Source organism: Harpia harpyja, chromosome 20, assembly GCF_026419915.1.
Source record: "Harpia harpyja isolate bHarHar1 chromosome 20, bHarHar1 primary haplotype, whole genome shotgun sequence".
Taxonomy (NCBI): domain Eukaryota; kingdom Metazoa; phylum Chordata; class Aves; order Accipitriformes; family Accipitridae; genus Harpia; species Harpia harpyja.
The window spans coordinates 10,514,055-10,533,655 of record NC_068959.1 but is presented as its reverse complement, the minus strand read 5'-3'; the positions used below and the strand labels follow the sequence as shown (position 1 = coordinate 10,533,655).

The 19,601-nt window shown below is 51.0% G+C and overlaps 2 protein-coding genes across 15 annotated transcripts in view; one reads left to right on the top strand and one right to left on the bottom strand.

The window, feature by feature from the left end:
• Positions 1-790: 790 nt before the first annotated feature.
• Positions 791-10,618, bottom strand: ZNF346 (zinc finger protein 346). 6 transcript variants are annotated; one of them, XR_008239538.1, is made up of 8 exons: positions 10,524-10,618; positions 10,291-10,394; positions 10,106-10,201; positions 8,919-9,069; positions 7,089-7,328; positions 6,357-6,403; positions 4,508-4,651; positions 791-3,208 (listed from the first exon to the last, which is right to left on the bottom strand). XR_008239538.1 is itself a non-coding variant. In XM_052816674.1 (7 exons), exons 1-7 carry the CDS (start codon positions 10,582-10,584, stop codon positions 3,103-3,105), a joined length of 852 nt encoding a protein of 283 aa, XP_052672634.1. In that variant the 5' UTR covers positions 10,585-10,618; the 3' UTR covers positions 791-3,102. The 6 variants fall into 6 exon arrangements, 1 of the variants encoding a protein (XP_052672634.1); XR_008239540.1 differs by having other exon boundaries at positions 4,508-4,601; XR_008239539.1 differs by having other exon boundaries at positions 6,357-6,400.
• A 589-nt stretch (positions 10,619-11,207) lies between these two features.
• Positions 11,208-19,601, top strand: part of UIMC1 (ubiquitin interaction motif containing 1) — a 39,163-nt gene continuing 30,769 nt past the window's right edge. For 6 of the 9 annotated variants that reach the window (XR_008239480.1, XR_008239481.1, XM_052816185.1 and 3 more), the window contains exons 1-2: positions 11,981-14,446; positions 15,593-15,750. Coding sequence is in view for 7 of the 9 variants with exons in the window: in XM_052816185.1 (XP_052672145.1) it covers positions 15,601-15,750 (150 nt within the window). In the remaining 2 variants the exon portion in view is untranslated. Of the gene's footprint in view, positions 11,356-11,980; positions 14,447-15,592; positions 15,751-19,601 lie in introns of those variants that run through there. The other 3 variants (XM_052816184.1, XM_052816183.1, XM_052816182.1) reach the window with 3 other exon arrangements.

Here is a 19,601-nt window from a genome sequence, read left to right as displayed (position 1 = left end):
TGTGCCAGAGGTACAGGCAGCCCTGCAGCCGCTGCCTCCTTCCCTGCACCTGCCCCAGAGAGTGCCTGCACCCACAGAAGGACTGGGAACTGCCAGACACACCACAGCCCTGCCACAAGGAGGGGAAGGGGTCAGCGAGGGACAGGCTGGCAGTGGCAGGAACACTGCCCCAGCAGAGCTGTGCACCACAGGACGTGGAAGCAGCCTGTCCCTCTCAGCACTATCCACACAGCTGATGGCAATGCCACCCTCGGCGCCAGCACAAGGCCCTGCACTGCTCCCAGGGATGCAGGTTCCCTGTGCTCTGCCACAGCCCTGCCCACAGAGGAGCAGAACAGCCGGTCCCAGGCTCCAAGCCTGCCCCAGCGAGCGACCAGCCCTCAGACAGCAGCAGAGCATGCCTGCCATGATGCCACTCCTGTGCCGCCACAGCAGTGCCAGGGAACAGCCCCGTGTCCTGCGGCAGTCACGGATGTTTTCGGCACAAGCTGCACAACAGCTTGCAGAAGTGCCAGCAGTCTCCCAGCTCAGACTGTCCTGTCTTCTCCTTGGTGACTGCGGTGTGCCCAAGGCCTCGCTGACTTGCCAAAGCAGCACAGAGCAAGGCACTTACTGGCTTCGTCTGGACCTCAGGGTGCCACGGGATGACAGCAGCGCCTCGAGGAGGGCAGATGAGAACAAGAGCCTCCCACCCCTCCCAAATATTTCAGAGGTGTCTGCATCCTGTTCTTTGCTTTGAAGTATGGCAAAATCCCAGGGAGGGCTCTAACAGAGACACAGCACCCAAAAGTAGTAATAAACACTCTATTTGGAGAGCTTCACCTTAGGGAAACAGCAGATACATAAACACTGTGTACAGGGGAAGGCAAAACTGTCAGTACACAGACAGGAGTGACACACCAACTGGGCAGTGCTGGAAATGGATCCCTCTTGGTGTCGATGCGTAGCACATCTAGCGGGCACCTGCCCTGGCACAGCGGGACGAGAGCGAAGCAGCAGAGATCGGAGTTGCAGGCCACCCAGGGCTATCAGGCGCACAACGCTTCCTTCAGTTCATCCCAATTTTCTGCTCATTGATCAGCTCACAAGGTTTAAAAGGACTCCCTCAGTAGCCGGAGACTAAGGTCAGACCTCAGCAGTGGAGCAAGCCTGGAAAACATTAGGAAGGCGAACCCAGACCAGCAGGAGCCTGTCCTAAGGGAATACGGCAGATTCTGTGCAGGGTGAAGAAAAACAAAGCTCATGCATGCCCTGGAGTGGGGAAGGAAAGGCACTCACTCCAAGCACTGACATTAGCAACCAGCTCGCTCTCTCCTTGCTTAACCTGACAAGCGCACACACCGGATTTTGCAAGTGCCTCTACAGCCCGGCTCTCGGCCTAACGAAGGCGTCAGCTGCTCCCCTGGCACACAACGCTGGGAGTCAAGGGCCCCAAGACCGCCCTCCGGCAGCTGCTGGGGCCACGCAACAGGAGGCAGCAGCTTGGCTCAGCCCACCCTGGCAGCGCAGCGTGCCTGTGGCTGTCACCCATGCTCCTGCCAGCCTCATGGAGCCCCACCGGCCAGGGAAGTCCTCGGAGGGGCGACATCTGTGTCCTTCTGCCCCGTGGAAGAAAAACAGCAGGATGTTTGCCATGGACTAGCAAAGTCTCAGTTCCACGGAGGCACTGATGCTGGGACAAAGCCCGCAGGGTGCCCAACTCAGAGCACTGGCACTGAACATGAGGCCAGCCCAACACATGGGGCTCTTGCGGTGGGCTAGCAGAAAACAGGCAATGCCTTAGCTCAAAGCAAAACATCTAAAGAACTCATCCAAAATGCACAGCCGTCTCAGATGCCTGCCCTTCCTTCTGGGGCCTTTTCTAACAGATCTAGTACATTAGCACCATGAAGAGACCATCAGTCTTAATTTCTGGGTTTGAAATATAGAACATCCCTTTTCCAGGATGGTACAAATGTGTAAGAACTTTGAAGAGCGGGGTTGGGCAAGTAGTGTCTAATGAAGGACTAACGAAGGCAGGTTTCCAAAGGATTTGTAGCTTTTTAGTCAGCTAAGGATTTGACCAAGTTATACTACAATTTTCTGCTGCATCTAGATTTATTCCCTCTCTTTTCCCTTAAAACCCTCCTTCCCCAGAGTATTTTGGTGGCAGTAGGGAAAATGCTGCACTTCCATGCAGACCCCGACAGAACTGGAGATGAACTCACCCTGCTCTACCTTCCTCTGCTGATTGCGTTCGGATCTTGGAGATCTCCACCGCTGCCAAGTTTGGCTGAGATTGGTTTAAGTCACAGGGGGTAAAGACACACATGGTGAATGATCACGTACACCTGTTTCCATAGGAAACCAGGCTAAACAGTTACTTCCTTCCACACGGAAATCCTCAGAGCAGAGGGCTGAGGAGAGCCAGGAGCTCTAACCCCTCTTGCAGCCCTCCGCTCCCACCAGCAGCAGTTTGCACACCAGAAGTTGTAACTACTTGTTAGACAGACCCAAACAACCCAGCTCCAGAACCAACAGCTGCAGTACTGCGAAAGGCTCTGATGGCAATCAGTGGCTCATGAAATTCTGCACACAAACCTGACCAGAGGAGGCATGGAAAGAGATGCCACACTGGTTATTTCCTATTTTAGGCCTGTACAAAGCCATGGAACCTGCACTGTGTCCCATCCATGCTGCAGAAGCACTGCTTGCTACGGTCTAGGAGCTCTCCTCCAGCAAAAGCCACCTCTGAGCATGGGATGCTGGCCCTCCAGGTGGAGGAATCCATTATTTGCTCTGGTGAGGGAGGAGGTGGCCACTACCAGCCTGTTGCCAAACCCTCCTTATACCAGATACACACTTCCTCTCACACTGCACCCACCTTCACAGGAAGCAATTACACAATGAAAACTACTCTAAGGGAGTGAAGTATTTGCTGTCTAGCAAGTCTCTTCCAGCTGGATCCTTTTTCTGACAGATTCAGTCCCCGTTCTGCTCAACGGGTGCATACAGGAGGGTAGGGCTTTGCTTATCCAGAGGGATAATGAAACCATTGTGGGCTGGCAAAGGATGTGTGTTCTTGGGCCACCAACAACTCCAAGAACAGTGCTGCAACTTGCTCTAGAAGTCTTGGCTGAAGTAACTGTAGCCTCCTGGGGCAGTTGACTCTTCCCGGACATACTGCTGTGGTGGGAACGGTCCAACAACCGGCACTGCTCCTGGCATCCTGGACATTGAAGGGAGCGAGAGGAAGAGAAGGAAAAAAAGGAGACAATGTCAGAAGTGCTCTGAAATCTGCCAGCTGCAATCACTGCTCAGCAGGCATGGCTGTCAGTGGAGCAACAGCCTACTGTAGCCAAGTCAACAACTTGCCAGAAAAGCCTCCAAGTGCATCCTTGCCTTCCGTGCCTGTGTGTAAACAGACACCTTTAGCATGGCAGAATTAGCTATTGCACAGCTCAAGGACTGTTAAAGAGCTTCCATTACAAAGCAAGTATCCTGCCTCTCTTCAGACTGGAGAAGCTGGCCTGGAACAGGACTGAAGGGCTGAATCTGGAAGCAGCTTTCTGAAAGGGAATTGTGTGGCTGCAAAAACTCAGAAAGCATCCATGTCCTTAAACGGAACATTTATGCGTGTGTGTTGGGAACATCCTCAATGTTATCTATCTAGAACAGGATACTTGCTATTTGCTGATCCAGTTGTGCCATTCAAGAGCCGAAACTTTGCTGGGATGATGGATAGAACATGTGTCTTCCAATCAAGCACTCCAGATCCAAGGGACCATGGGGCTGTTATTCCACAGATAGGCAACAAGAGATCCCAGTTTTCCTCCTGCCCTCTCTGAGAAATTTGGCTAGGAGTCTGTCCTCACTTCAGGTTGGGTTTCCTAACACCTCCTTCTTCTTCTAAGAAGCTCTTTAACCAACCCAGGCTCGTTAATGAGCCTCTTTTAGCAAAGGCTTTGAAATTAGAGATCTGAACTTTGACAGTGTCCAGAAGAAGTATTTTTGGTATTAATCATCTGGCAGCCTAATTTTTTCAGATTAATAATATATGCAGGGAATGCCATTATTTAACTCATCAGCTGTGAGAGCAAGTTCAGGAATATAGTGTAGGTATCTGGAGTGTGCTGACTACATGCCGAATTTTAAGATAAGCAACCCCAGGAGAGTGTAGAATGGCAAGCAGATCTCCACTGGGCCAGTCTCTAATTAAATTAAAATCTCAGTTGTTAGAGAAATGGTGTTTAATGGGTATCAGGCTGGATGCACTCACTGCAAAGGTCCCCACTGAGCTGAACTATCAAGAACCAAAAGTAACTGCAGGGCCCTTCTCCTTCAACAGCGTCCCAGAGCTGCTGAAGTGAATCGGCTTCAGGACAAACAGAGCAAGCTTGCACAAACCCTGTCGTTCTGCTTGCAAGTCAGCTGGAAATACGCATTCAAAACTGCATTTTAAGTTCTATTTAAGCCATTGATTTGAGCAGCAAGGCTGGAAACACACTTAGACAAGAGCGTTACTTACTGATTCTTGTGTTTGAAGCCACTGATGTGAGCTTGGTACTGCTCTATGGAGTTCAGTACTATGTTACATGTGCTGCAGGGGTACCCCTTCCCAGCTGAAACAGACATCAATGTTAGCACACACAGCTAGCCAACAACTTGGTGCCTGAGGTAGAAACAAGTGAGATAATCAATCACTTGATGTGTTAAACAACCGCTAAACAAAGACAAATAGCAAGTCAATAGCCTGACCAGGCAGGGAGGTCGCAGAACCCCACTACCCCACCACGTATCAGCCAGTCACTGCGAGGGAATCGCCAAGCCAGAAAAGCTTTCCTGGTCAGAACATGGGTTTGTTTATCTATAAAAACAAAGACAGATTTCCTATAAACAGTTCACAGTATCAGACATTGTAAAAGTCTCAGCATTAGGACACCAAACCTGATGCTATACTGCTTTTGGAACTCCATTTCTCTCCCAAATTCCCACTTCTCCTGATCTGTACATGCCATAACAGAAAATGAGAGAGATACTTAATTTGTAAGCTTGTAGCGTTTCAATAAAAAAAGCAGCCAGAGGAGATTACACACAATGTCCAGTTCCACAATGCAGCATTCTGCTAAGCCTTGCTGAGGTGCCAACTGAGAATATTAAGCTCTATCCTCAAGCAGTTTGGTTACAGTCAGTGTATCAGTTTAACTGCCAAAAAAAAAAAGAGTTTCCAACAATAGTTGTACTAGACAGATCAATGGTTTTGTGTAACATGACAACTCCAGCTGGGATGAAAGTTCGGGAGGTCACAGATACCAAACTGGCAAGCATGGCAGCACAGCTCAGCACAGGAGTCTCTAACAGGGGAAAATCCTGGCAGTTGTCCTCAAGACATTAAGGGCTCCTGAATTTTGGCTCGCTGGAGAAGGGCTCTGCCTGGGAGTCTCGCAAAAAACCCAATTCCTTAAGGTGAAAGAGGAGACTCACCCCAGGGGTGCAGAGGAGCATAATCACTGAGTGAGAAGCACAATGCATGATGTAGCAGACATTTCCCCACCCGGCTGCTGCACCTCAGAGAGATTTCAGACTCTAGTGGGACATTCAACTCTCAAAACAGAGCTGGACCTGAGTGGGAAAGGCCAGAGGAGCTGTTACAGCCCTCAGGTCGAGGGTCAAGATCTCTCTTGCAAATCCGGCAAACAGGTGTGTGCACGAAGTTGTCTAAACTGCACTCCTGCACCCCAAACCAGTAGTTTCCAGAGGAACTTTAAGCAGACAAAACACCTCTGTGTTGCACTGCGAAGAACACATCTTTACCTGCTGCCAGCCAGATCCCAGCAGAGAGAACTTTAGGGACAGGCATGGCTATTAGCGCACAGAGACAGGCAAAGAGAGCAGGAGAAAACATCCCTGACTGCAGCCCATCACATCCAAGCAGCCCCCGATTACAGCCCAGGCTCCAAAACCTCACCTGAACAGCTTAAGTGCCATGGAGATGTGTCCATAGGTACTCTGGTTCTGCCAGCACTTCACAGGAAACGGCACTGCCCACCTACCCAGCCTGCCTGGGCTGGGGGTCCTGCCACTGTCAGTGCCTGAGTCACACTAAAGTGGAACCATTCATCAGGCCCCACTAATTAGGTAAAGAGCAGATGGGTAACGCTAGATACCAAGCACCTTTTCCATCTCCCACATGACTACGCAATGTGGGAGAGAATATTACTTGGATAATTGAGCCTCATTTCTCATAAGTGCTACCGGTATCTAAAGGTGGCCTGCAAAGAATTGGAATAATTAATCTTTTGCTTGTGTGGGTTTTTGTGACAGAGAAAGAAGCTCTTGAAGAAGATTTTAAGATGATTTGTCTGCTTATTATTTACCTCAAGCATCCAGCAGGTACTAGACTTCCTGGTCCAACAGAAGGCTGCTGGGAGGAACAAGGGAGTTTACCGTGAGCTACTATTGCTTTTACTGGACTCCAAGGGCTTTCATCACATAGAAGTGCTCATAAGCAGCACATCATAAACCAAATGAGTTTTAAATGTCTGCCTAAAGTTCCTCCTTAATAGCTCTTTCCACCCCCCCCGCCCATTCCTGCTTGCTCCAGAGAGAGTTGCGTTAGTTCATCAGATGGAAGTGCCCACACAGAGGCAGAAAGGCATTCACAGAGAAATCTCTCTGGCTTTCACGTGCTTTGAAGCAGCAGGTGCAGTTAAACCTATTTCTTCCATCTTTGGGTAGTCCCCTCCAAAGACGTTTTTTAAGCATCAAATGCCACTTCTACCTTTCCATTTTGGATGCAATCACCTAGCTAGGAACAGTACTGGCCAAAATCCCTGGACTATCCACACAGAGAATAAAAAGGACACGTCCCCGATTAGACAACATTGCAAAACACAACCCAAAGCTTGTCACGAGTAGCTACAGTCTTGCTGCTGGGGGTTACAACATCAAACAAATCAGTCTTACAGCGTATAATCAAGATCCTCATCATGACCAATTCTCCCCTGCTCCCTCTGCACAGACTCTCTTGTCCAAAGACCTGTCAGACATACTGTTGCTCTCCCACCCTGCTCTTCAGCTATTTATTAGCCTGCCTGCTGAGAACTCACCCATGAAGGATGATGCCGGTGCATCGGGGGTTCGGCCGTAGTGTGCCATCAGCTTGTGTTTGGTCTCTTGCTTTCTGTGTTTCTTGCCTACATAATGCTGTTTTGCCATAAGGGGGTTATTGAAAGTGGCATGGCAGAGGCTACAGAACTTGTCTGGGTCAGTAATGTCCTTGTTCTCTTCATTAGAAGACACGGTAGAGGTGGGGAGGGCAGCAGGATGTTTCTGGGGGGGCACCGCTTCTGTAGGGTGAATCCAAACTCCTGATCAGTCACAGAACTCAGAGGTAAAAAACAGTCACTTTATTCCCCCAAAACCCACATTAAAAAACAATAACCCAGTACACCTAAAACCCAAACCTAGACAGAGAATGTAAAACATCTAGATAAATGCACGTTGCTCCTACTTCTTCCCTTAACACTGCAGAATTGAAAGGCATGTGGTAAGACAAGTCAGAGTAGGCCAGAAAAACTTTCAGGGTTAAAAAAAAAACCCCAACAGATTTGCATATTTCTCCTTAACATAAGCATGGCTGTATTCAAGAAACACTGGAGATGAATGAGCTTCCACCTACTATTATCATCACCCAGCTAGAACATGGGTACAAGCCCCTCTGCAGCAAAGGCAAGTGGGTTTCTTGAAACACCATGCAGCTGCAGGACCTGATCCTGAACCGAAGTCATGAGGAGTCTCGCCTGAGAAATAGCATGAATGGGACTAGGTCCGACGCAGTGAATCCATCCAGAGAAGCGGCTCTCCTGTCTGATGGAGAAACCTGCACCCTCTCATTATGGGGTACCAAAGACCTGAACGAGGAACCTTCTAAGTACTAGAGAGCTCCTCTCATGCCCAAAGCAAAGGTACGCACCAGACCGCTCATGCGTACATCCACCCCTTCCTGAAGGCTCCTCTCGTACCCAAAAGCAAGGGGTTCAAAGAATAAAAACATCTCACAGGCCACCCTGACCACAGAGGTGGTTTCGCTGTGTGCACACAACCTAACAAAGCCATGAAGACACCCTGGGACGGACAGTTTCTGCCCGGAAGATCCCAGCTCAGAGCTAGCAAAAGCTGCCATCCTCAGATACACTCAAAGGCTGCATTTCCCCTCCGTCCTGAGTGGCTACAGCACCCCAGCCTCTTGGCTGTCCCTACCTGCCCTGGACAGAGGGTCTCCCTCTCCACCCACTGGGCCTTTCTTACTGCTAGCAAAGGGATGGGACACACAGGCAGCTGCACCAGGTCAGACCCGAGGCCTGCATGGACTGTATCCCATCATGAGAGCAGGCAAAGGCAGGTGCCATGGGAAAAGCACAAGGTCAGGACAAGCACATACTGATGCTTCCCAGCTACACTCTCCCAGTCCCCAGCTATCTGCAGCTCACAAGTCCCTAAACCTCAGAGGCTACATCTTTGTAGTTGAGCAGCCCTGATGAATTGCCATGTCAGTCACCAGTCACTTCAGTCCCTGTAAGCTTTTAACAAGCATCGTATCCTATGACAGGCACTTCTACAACTTAACATCACGCTTCCTGACGAGCGGCTCTCTCCTGGTCCCTGCACACAGGGATGGGTACAACACTGCTGCGAGCTGCATTTCTCCCAAACAAAGCAAAACAAAAAAACATGCAACTTTTTGCCAATGCCAGCCCACCCAGCAGGCTGCTGAGGGAGACCATGTCTCTGGAGGTGCACTGCTGGCTTACTGTTTCACAGTAAAGAGTATGCACATTCTCATGAAAGCTTACACTTGGGGCCCAATGAATCTCTCAACTTTTTTATTGCTTGAACGGCCCCTCGGTACCACACGAAGGCGCTGCAGACAGCCATACCTTCCACTTTGGGGGACTGCTGCTTCATGTTCTTGGCATGAGTCTTGCCCAAGTAGTGAGATGTTGCCACGGCCGGAGAGGAAAAAGTCATGTTGCAGATGGGACAACACTTGTTCCTGTCTTCCCCATTGCTGCCTTCCTGCTTGCTGTCCTGTGCATACAAAATAGTAGAGTGGCTGAGGTTGGGAGGGACATCTGCAGGTCACCTCGTCCAACCTTCTTGTTGTGAGAAGAAACACTAAGGTTTGGGGGTCTAAGAAAACAAGGTAATCAGAGACATTCGGGTGTTAAGTTGAAGAAGTGTGACTGAGTAGGACTTCCATGATGCAGCATCACCCTCTCCCTCACTGGAGAGTGTTCTTGCACCAGATTACTTTTTTTAACCCGTTAGTGAACCACTCCAGGCAGAGGGGCAACCCTGGCCTGTATGGGTAAAGGACAAGGTTAAGTGTGTGGCTGCCAGAATTGCAACAGGCACCCTTTCACTCTGCAAGGTGTGAACTGAGCAACACAAACATTGCTATCAGCTGGGTCATCTGCAACACGATGCCAGCAGAGCAGGCAGCAGCAGTCATTTCTAAGCCTAACACTATGTGCAAAGGCATCCGTCTTTATCCCCCACCCCCCCGCCGCAAATTTTGGAGAGTTAGGGATTAAAGCTGAAGCAATCATAGAAGTAGAATCTGTTTCCCAAATGAGTCACAGGGCAGACAGATGGCCGAGTGGAACATGGTGCCTTTACTGACCAACAGGCTCCAGCTACCGGCCGAGGAAACCTAAGTGAAAAAAGGATCACTCTGGAAAGAGAATTCCAGTAGACGGTCAACCCAGCGTGCTCCCTGTGACAGTAAAGGTTACGCAATGATACTCCCGACAAGTTGTTGCTCCTATTCACTTTTCCCTGTCCTTTTGAGCAAGACTATCAATAAAAGGCAACATGTGTTTGTTTAAATGGGGAAGACATACTCACAGAGGCTGTTTAAATGGGAAGGGCAGCAGGAACTCTGCTCACTGACACAAAGCCTGGTGACGCACCTGCCATCGAGCCCTTCGGTTCTCACAACGCCCTTTCCGAGAGCATTTTCTTCATTTATTCATAAAGGCGCCCAGGCCGTACAACAGCCTTTAGCCCAGCAGGTCCCGCTCGGCGGTATTTAGGCCTGAAGGGCTCCACGTTCTCCTCTCACCTGCTTCGCATCCAGCCTCATCTTCTTCCCGTGGGCCAGCTCCTCTCCTCCGTGGATGGACAGGTACCGCCTCACCTTGTTGGCGTGCTTCTTGCTCTGGAGAAAGCAGAGAGAAACCCGCCCGCCCGGCTGCTCAGCACCCCGCGGTGCCCGGCGGCGGGCGGCGGCGGCTCCCCGCTCCCTACCTGGTAGTGGGCCAGCCTCTGGGACTCGGAGATGAGCAGGGCGCTGCACACCTTGCACTGGGCCTCGGTGAAGATGTGCCCGTTCTCCCGGATCAGCCGGTCCACTGCGGGGAGGGGGGAGGGGGGCACAACCGGGGGGTCAGCGGCCCCACCGGGCGGCAGCGCACCTCACGGGGCCCGGCCGGCCGCCCCCCGCCTCCCTCCGCTTGACCCCCCCCCCCCCGGCTCCTCACCTGCCTCCTTGCCCACCGGCAGCCCCGCGGCGTCCCCGTTGCTACCCGCCCCGTCCGCCATCGCCGCCGCCGCCAACCCCGCCCACCCCCCTCCGCCTTCCCGCCGCTCTCGCGAGAGCCGCCCGCGCGCGACAACCCCCCCCCCTTCCCCTGCGCCTAGCAACGGCGGGGCGGCCTCCCGCGAGAGCGCCGCGCGCCCTCACGTGCCCGCGAAGGGAAGGCGGCGGCCATGTCGGTTGTGGGCAGGGCGGCGGTGGACCGGCGGTTCCCCCGGCGTCGCCGCCAGCCCCGCGGGGCCTGCTCTTTGTGGGCATTGAAACGACACAGCGGTTGCTGCGGTGACAGCGTTAAGCGTAGGGCTAATTTCTGAGGCATCGAGGCTTCGCAGGCGGGGGGGGGGGTGTGTGTGTGAAGGCGCGCCCCTACCGCGCTCGTCGTTTCCCGGGGAACCGGCGCCCGTTGCCCTGCCTGCAGCGCCCGGCACCGGGCGGAGAAAATGGCGACAGCGCCGGCACCTCCCGCCGCGCCTCAGGACGAGGCGTCGGGGCCCACGGACCCCTCAGCACCGGGCCCGCCGCCGCCCGCCCGCGACATGGCGCCGCCCGCTTCACCGCCCCGACGGCCACGTGACGCGCCCCGAAGCCGCCGCCGCCATCTTGGGTGAGGGCAATGAGGCCTCCGTCGCCAACTTGAGTGCGGGTGAGAGACCCGCCGACCGGGGCCGGCGCGGCGGGGCGGCCCGGCGGGGGAGGCAGCGGTGCCGCCGCCCGTGGCCGCGCAACGGGGCGGCCCGGTGGGGGCGGGGCGCCGGCCCGCGGGAGGCCCGGGCCCGGTGAGTACCTGTGCCCCGCGGGGCCTGCCGCACCGCTCCGCGCCGGGCCCGCTGCCCCGGGGCCCGCCCGGGGCCCATCCGCCGCGGGGCTCCCGGGGCCGGGCGCCGAATTCCCCCCGCCCGGGGCTGTCTCTTCTCCTGGGGCGATCCCGGGACTGACGCCCGGGGCCGTTCCCCGGCCCCTTTCCCCCCGGGGCTGACCCCCTCCCCGGGCATGCCCACCGGCTCCTGCGCCGGGTGATCCGGGGACCGGTTCCCTGGGACGGGGGGACACCTCAGTATCACTCTGTACCCCAGCCCCTTACCCTGGAGGGGACCCTGGTACAGCGCCCCTTCCCCGGGGCCACGATGGTGCTCTTCTCCCAGGCCTGTCCCCTGAGGAGGGCACCCCAAAACCGACCCCCCCAGAGCTCTGCCCGGACCCCATCCCTAGAGGCATCCCCCCAGGCTAGGCCCTGGGGCCAGCTCCTGCCCTTCCTCTTTCCCCCTGCCAGGTCTGGCTCCCTCCCCTTCACCTGGGGCAGCCCCAGCACGCTCCCCTCCCTTTGGTTTACCCCACCTATGGCTGATCCCCTTCCTCCCGAACTCTCACTCCCCTATCCTGCCTGGGACACCCCCCACCCCCCCCCCCATGTTTTCTCCCCAGGGTAACACTTGTCGAGTAGCCCTGACCCCCAGTCTCTCTGCAGAGCCCTCCGTGCCAGAAGGCAGCGGGTTGGGAAGGGGATGGGAGGACTTTGAGTGGGTGCTGGGAAGAGGGGTGGTTTCCCCCCACGCAGGGCCTGCCCTTGGAGGAGGGAGAGGTGCTGCGTGCTGGACTTGCTTGGGCTGGGCTAGAGGGAAGCTGAGCAGTTAGCATCTCCGGCAGACCTCAGTGGCATTTGCAGATGCACAGCACTTGGGCATGCGTGGCCTCTGCAGTCCCTCTGTCCCTTCTCGTCAAGAGCCAGCTCTATAAATGGATAAATCCTGTAAACAATTCCTCTCCCCCCGGGGCGTTGTGAGCCCTCGTGTCCAGCTGGCTGCAGAGCATCAGCTGGGCCCTGCGTGCTGGGTCGAGCCGAGGGTCCGGGGATGATATTTCCAGGGAGGCGTGCAGTGCTGACCTGCCTGAACGCAGAGCTGCTTCGCGGTGCTGCTGGGGAGCGTCGTGCCTCTTCTTCCTGAGGTGGGGGGAGTTGTTTACAAAGCGACAGCCTGTGTCTCAAATGGCTCAGAAACTCATCCGGGGATGAGAGTCATTCATTTTTGGCTGCATTTTCAAGCATTTTTCAAGCTGTCACAGCTTGGCAGGTCTGTAGCTGCAGTGTCAAGATTTAGAATTATTCTGTCGGTAATTGCTTTCTGATTCATCAAAATGATAGATGAGAGGGAAAATGACAAATAATCACAAGTTGGGGATCTTCAAGGATATCCCTAAAAATGTGACTGGAGAAGCGTGGCATGTGCGAGTCCCTTGTCAGGAGGTCACCTTTGCTGTCAGAGCATTTACAAAGAAATTGTGTTAAATTCAGAGTTGACAAAAAACTTGGATAACTGGAAAACGAGTCTGTGAGCCAAACCGCAAGGATAGTTTTAGATAATTCAGTCTTCAGCCTTTTTCACTGAGCCTGAAAGTAGGTATCATCACCTCGGGTACTAGCAACTGTCCTTTCCAAGAGTGCTAAAAGCAAAATACAGCTTCTGTGCTTAAATTCCCTACCTGAAGGCTGGGGGGGGGGGGGTGCACTCTGATGCGTGTTTTCTTCCCTCAGCTATACCAGCTTGTCTAATAAAAGCTATTACCGCTCTCCTACTCATAGCCTCAGACTAGCACAGCTACAAGTGATCTCTTACTTGTCTTGTTCCCTTAGTTACATTTACAGAGACTCTCTTTGCCACAAGTCCCTTCATTTTCAGAAGCATTGTGGGAGTTGTGTGGTTACATCTCTTACTTTTTTTTTTCTTTCCTTTAAATGTTGAAGGTAGGTGACTCATCATAACTCCAGCTGATATTTCTCAGTGATCTCTTATTTAGCACAGTGCATCAAGCAGAAGATGTATCACAGAGTCAGAGAGCTGGTGATACCAGCATGGATTTAAAAAAAAAAAAAAAAAAAAAGCGTGGCAGTTGCTTGTTGCTGTTTGCTTTTGTTTCGGTGGTAAAAAGGTTTACAGGCTGTCTCTCCAAAACCAGAGTGACCCTGCATAGGAGTCATACTGGAGGCATGGGCCTCTCCAGTGCTCCTCCCTATCAACGTGCCAGAACGCCTGTCTGTGTAAGTGTTTTTCTTCCAATAAGGGTGTTTTTCCCACCGCAATGGACACCCTTTGTGGAGGCAGTTCTCAGCAGCTGGGTGCGAGGCTTGGCTTATCTCTCCGGGCAGAGGGCAAAGAGACAGGTTGGAGCAAAAGATAAAAAATGGAGAAAGTATAATGAGGATATTCCAACAAGACCTGAGTTCAGCTCAGCTGGAGCAGAACAGCTTTGTTTTGCAAGAGCCACTGCTTTTCCAAAAGCAGTGCTTGTTTTTAGTTCCCCTTCCTAAACAGACAAACATTTGTGGACTGCAGTGGTCATTGCAGTTGCTTCTGGAGCTGTGCATGCCATTTGTGCAATATGCTGTCTTCAGAGGGCTCAGCAAACCTTCAATGCAAATCATGACTCACCAGGATAATCATCTTTTGTCTCTAGGCATGTGTGTGCATGTATTTGCAGAGGAAGGGAGGCATAGAGGCTAAGGGAGCTTTAGAAGGCTGCAGATAGTAGGGAGGGAGTGCATGTATTCCTCAGCCTCTCCTTGCTGCCTCGGACTGTAGATGGAGCAGTGCACTGCTGTGCTTAGCCCTGATGGGGATTTTGAACTTCTTGCTCATTAGTATTTCTACACACAGCGGCTGTTTGCAGTTTTGTGGTGTTACAGAGAAGGGTTTGGCTCTATATTGGGTAATGCAGGGTCTTTGTTGCATCTTCTCTTACTCTTATTTTAGATTTAAGCAGCACATTTGAGCTATTTCAGTGATCTTGAAGGAAGGCAGAATGATCCTGTGGAAGGACACTGGTCTGGGAACCGGCCAACTTGACTTGCATTTCCAGCTCTGCCGTTTTCTGGTGTGTAACGAGGGGCTTGTTGCTTAACCACTCTGCACATGTTTAATTCTAACTTAAACAGAGCTGATCGTGCTCAGCCTGCTTTGTAAGGCTCTTTTAGATCACAGTTCAGGAAGCGCTGAATGTTGTTGCCGAGTTATTTGCCAAACAGCAAACATAGACAGGAAGGGGTGGTTTAACTCTGTGTGCCGTCCCGCTGCTCTCATTCACCATTCCTGATCCTCTTGTCTGAGTCCTTTTTGATCAAAGCCGCTAACGCTTGCTGTGCATCTCTCTCCAACAGTCTATGGGCTGGCAAGGAAAGGAGATGCTGAAGTACTAGCTTGCATTGTGTGGGCACCTGCCCTCAATTGTGCTGTTCACAGAGCTCTCAGGTTTGCACTAATAACGCTCAGCAGGTTCCTCCCAGCTTGTCAAGTGCCGCCTTTAATACGAATGGTTCAGGCATGTCTGCACAGAGGACTTCCGGAGGCTGATGCTCATTGAGAAATCCAGGCTGCGAGATAAACCTGTTGTCTTATTTCCAACCTGCCTACTGCCATTGCCTGCGTTTCCCCTTTTTGTAGTGCTGGTGCAGCCTTCCACCAAGCTGCTGTGCTGAGAGCAAAAGAGCATCCTTTGAGGAACATGCTTTTCCCCCTTGTTTTGTTGAAAATAAAAGCTGACAAATGGCTGTGCTGTGGTGGCTTCTTGTTCTGGCATGCAAGTTTCAGCTTGATCTGCTGTCACAGTCTGGTTTGTTCTGCACCAAGACGGTGAAGGTGTGGGGCTGAGGAGGGGAAGTTCGGGGTTGTGTTGGAGAGCGAGAGGGTTGACCTGGTGTAAAGTGATGCTTTGGATGAGTTTGCTGATGAGCTTTAAGAGGAAAGCCTCATTGCTTTAGAGCAAGGGCATTCAGAGTGGCTTTGGTCTGTGTTGCTGTTCCCCTGAAACCCCTTTTTAGCAATCAGCTATAATAAAGTATTCTTAAGTAGATGAGTGGAGACTAGTATGTGTGGCTCCCAGTAATGCTAAATCCACCACGCTTTGTAATAAGGTTCTAATGCCTGGGGTATTTTGCCTAAAAATAGCAAAAAAAGGATGGCTGTTAGGGGAAATCTAAATTAGAAGGAAACAAATGGCTTTTAATCTTTCCCTCTGTTTCAGAGTGAAGGATGCCGAGGAAGAAGAAGCCCACAGAGGGCCTGGACTCTCGAGGTCAGGATGGGGAGGAGGAGGAGGAAGAGAAGAGGAACCCAGCCAACGCCAAGAAGAAGCGCAGTTTCGTGGATGCGTTTATTGTTATATCTGACAGCGATGGAGAGGTCAGTGATCGGCTTGTGGTGTCCAGAGCCTGTGCTGTGCCCTGCTGTTGCAGGAGAGTGCCCGAGCATCCCATGCTGTATGTGCTGGGGTCAGGCTTTGCACAGAGGGTATTGTGCCGTTCCTTTTCTTACATGTGAGATGAATCAAATCCTATTTGACTAGGAAATGAATGGTGTGCTTCGTGAGGGTGAGTTATGAGTCTGGGATTTGATAACCAAATCCTCTCAGAACTGAATTTGAAACATAATTTAAAGTAACCTTTCCTCAATCCCTTTACAAATCTTTTTTTCATAATTTTTATTTGATTGATTTCCAGCTAAACCATAGAAACATGATTCCGTATTATGTGCAAATAGATAAGAAAATGATTCAGAACACAAGCTTGTGAGTAGCTCAGACACAGCTGGTGTCTGGTAAACTGATTCTGAATTACAGAAGCCTGAGTTTTTAACCCACTTCCATAGGGTGTAAAGGTGAACTGTGGTGTGGGTGTGCCTGGCTAAGACATAAAGGCTCAGATCCTGATCCCTAGTGTTGTCTTACAAACATCAGCCTTACCCTAAAAGATTAAAATGTCTGCCTCTGTTACACTGGCATTGGGATGAGTGCAGGAAATCCCGCCTGGGGGAAACCCAGAGCCCTGAGAATCTGTCCTCAACTGAGGTACACAAGAGGGAATTAATAGAATCAATTTGTTATGTATGACTGTTCAGGCTTTGCTCTGTCTTGCTGGTGATTTGGGATCCTAAGCTGTTTTTTGTAATTCCACCATTTTCAAAAGCCTTTCAGTTGACTCTCAAGCTGTAGATCTTAAATCAAGTTCCTTTTGCTCTCACATCTGCAGCATGCTTCTCTACAATAAGGCGATTATCATGTGAGGAGGGGAAAAGCACTAGAAATAAACAGTAAAAAGCTGTAGGGCAAATGATATTGGATGTTTTTTCTTCACATTGTCTGAGTTCTTTCCCATTGGGAAATTCCCTGAAAGAAATGGAACATATGGCAGTAATAGTTCAGTGGGGTTAAACCCTTAGCTCTGCAATATGCTAAGTTAACTTCAGATGTCTGCTGCATCACTGGCCTTTATTGTGAAACCTATAAGGAAAAAAGAAATCAGCAGCTATAAGAGCTGCTGCAGTACATAAAAGATCAGGACCTGTTATTGTCTGCAATTATTCATCTCAATGTGCACGTATCTGAAAAAGAGGAAACAAACGTCTCTTAAAACACATCTATAAAAAGGTTAGGCTCCCTGACTGTTCTGTAAGTTTGTCTATAAACAATAAATTCTGATGGCATAATCGGTCATATTACAGAAAAGGATATGCTCAGAGAGGCCGTTAAAGAGCCAATTAGGTTCTGTTTAAGTGACAACAGTTCAGTCAGTTGAATGAGTGGATTTATTCAGTTCAGTCTCTTTCTTTCTGTGAGTCATCAGCTTCCAGATCCAGTGCCACAGTCTCTTGTCGTGTTGTTTTCTGCAAAATCAAACCCCAAAATGTGATTTACTTGGTATCTCAAAAAAATAACTGTCTGGCTTCTGTAACTGTCTCAGCTCTTCAGTGTACATCAAGTTGAATTTCAATTTCGAACCTTGTAACTGTTGTTCTTGCTCTAGTAAGACCTTGTTATGCGTTCAAGAAGAGGTGTGGGAAGCTCAGATCAATAGCAATTTTAGAGAACAATACATTCTCAATTAATCTTGCATCTGTTAGGACATGGTTCCTTATGAATCAAAAGCTACAAGGACAATTTGGGCATCATTGATTCGATGGCTTTCTTCCTTGGCAGTCTCTTGGCAGGTATCTGTAGAACAAGTCCCTAGTTCTGCTTCCAGACCAGCAGATCTTGTAGCAGCTGCACCTGGAAAGCCTCCAGCTTCTCACTTTTGATGATCTTTGGCAGACTGCCTCTCCCAGGAATTTTTCAGTCATGCTGGATTATCAAGCTCATCCATGTTATTTTGCCAAGTTTTCTTTCTTTGCTCATGTCTATGCCGTGGCATCTGCAGAGCTGCATCAGAAGGAAGTTTTCTGGACATGGGGCTTTCTGATCTCTGCTATATATAATCCTGGATTTGGGGAGCACTTCTCTTTTTTTGGGAGCGGTCAGACAAAATAAGAACGGTCTCTTTGGCTTTGTGGAAACAAGAGGAGATGACCTTTGTGCAGACTGTGTCTCTGAAAACGCAGACGTGACGAATGAGCAAAGTGGTTCCTGTCTCCCCTGACTCTTTAAATCCTGTGGGGAATTGGTTGCCTATGCCAGAAGATGGGTGGTCATTCACAAATACACAATATTTCAAATAGTGCCCAACAATGCTCTCTCCAAGCATAGCAATTCCTGGTCTGTCTCATGAGCCTCCTGCCTGAGTTGGGCTGATAAAGACTCTTTGACCCCCAGGATTTTCTGAAGCCACTTCTGAAAGATGATCGTCACCCAGCAGGAGGCCTGGGCAAGCATGAGCATTGAGCATAGCCAGAGGCCCAGCAGCTGTGCTAACCTGTTTGACTGATCTGCAGCCTTCAGTGCAGTTGATCCCAAAATGCTGCTGATCTGCTGTGGGACCTTTCAGAAGGGTCCATTTTTCCTGGGTAGATCCTTTGGGAGCTTTGAGAGTACCTGCCTCCACTCACAGAGTCTGCATGAAATCTCATAGGCTCTTTCTGCCAGATTTGTCAGCTCTGCCAGCCCTTGGGAAACATGACAAGACTCCAGGGTGATGGTGCCATCTATTTCTGCATGGCTTCCACGGCCTGTCTTTCCTCTGGCGTGGAACATCCGTTTGCCTGAGTATTCCTGTGTTTGGAGATAGTTGCAGTCTGGGTAAATAGCAGCATGCATTGATGTTCCAGATCAGGTGTTGTCTTTTGTAGAAAGAGGGAAGTGTGTTTGGGCACCAGCTGGAATACCTGGCCACCACCTTGTCCTGTTCTCCATCAACTGTGGCAGTGGGCACTTTGTTTTGGGACCAGGCATGGCCTGAGGGACATCTTGCTGTGGAGAAGATGGTGCTGGAAGCGTCACAGCTAGGATGGCAGTGCCCACCTCACACCGCTGACCATCTGAGCGAAGCAGAGCCATGTGGGAGTATTGCTGCAGCACCCTGCTGTCCCCACGGGCTCTGCTGTGGTACCGAGGGACCAGTGCCTCCAATTCCCACAGGCAAATGCAGCGTGAGTGTGCTCTCGAGGAGGCTCCATGGCTCTGCTGCGCTCACTCCTCAGAAATCAGATTGGTCTGAATCCAGGCTCCTTACAGCCTGGTAAAAGCCCTTTTTTCTACAGAGGCCTCCCTCCCGTGTGTCAGGAACTACACGTCTGGCACAAGCCTCGTCGTGTCTCGTTGTTCAAGTCTCCACTTCCAGCAGGTTTGTTCTAATGAGCTGAAAGACAGAGCAGAGCTGAAACAGATTCTGAACTGAAGTCAGACACTAATAAAGTAGGGGGTGATACTAATTTCAGCAGCAGCCTTGGCTAGAGTCAAACGTGGCACGTCCAACATCTAATTGGCTTTTAAAAATAAATTAGTCTGGTTTTCATCTGCGTATTTCCCATGCAGGACGTGTGGTGTTTGGCTGTGCCCTATTGTTAGATTGTCCCAACTGCTGTTGAGCAGTAAAATTACCCAGACCTTTTGACTTTGCAGTCTGCACTGTGAGCTGTGGAGACATTCTTCTGTAGCCTTTCCTTCCCTGAGTCAGTAGAAGCTGATTTCTGTGGTTTATGATGTGGATTCGAGGGAGCAGGATGTGGGAGGCTGGCTACTGGCTTCCATTTACGGGCTTTTAGAAGTGAGTAGAGCTGTATCTGTTTCTGCTGGCAGAGTCAGGTTCTCTTAAGTATGTGTA

What these genes read in the sequence shown, in the direction of transcription:
- ZNF346 (XM_052816674.1), bottom strand. Translation starts at nt 10,584, where the DNA reads ATGGCGGACGGGGCGGGTAGCAACGGGGACGCCGCGGGGCTGCCGGTG. An exon ending in GCCGGTGGGCAAGGAGGCAG is followed by an intron (nt 10,395 to 10,523) that starts GTGAGGAGCCGG and finishes CCCTCCCCGCAG; the next exon opens with TGGACCGGCTGATCCGGGAG. An exon ending in ACCGGCATCATCCTTCATGG is followed by an intron (nt 4,602 to 7,088) that starts GTGAGTTCTCAG and finishes TGTCTGTTTCAG; the next exon opens with CTGGGAAGGGGTACCCCTGC.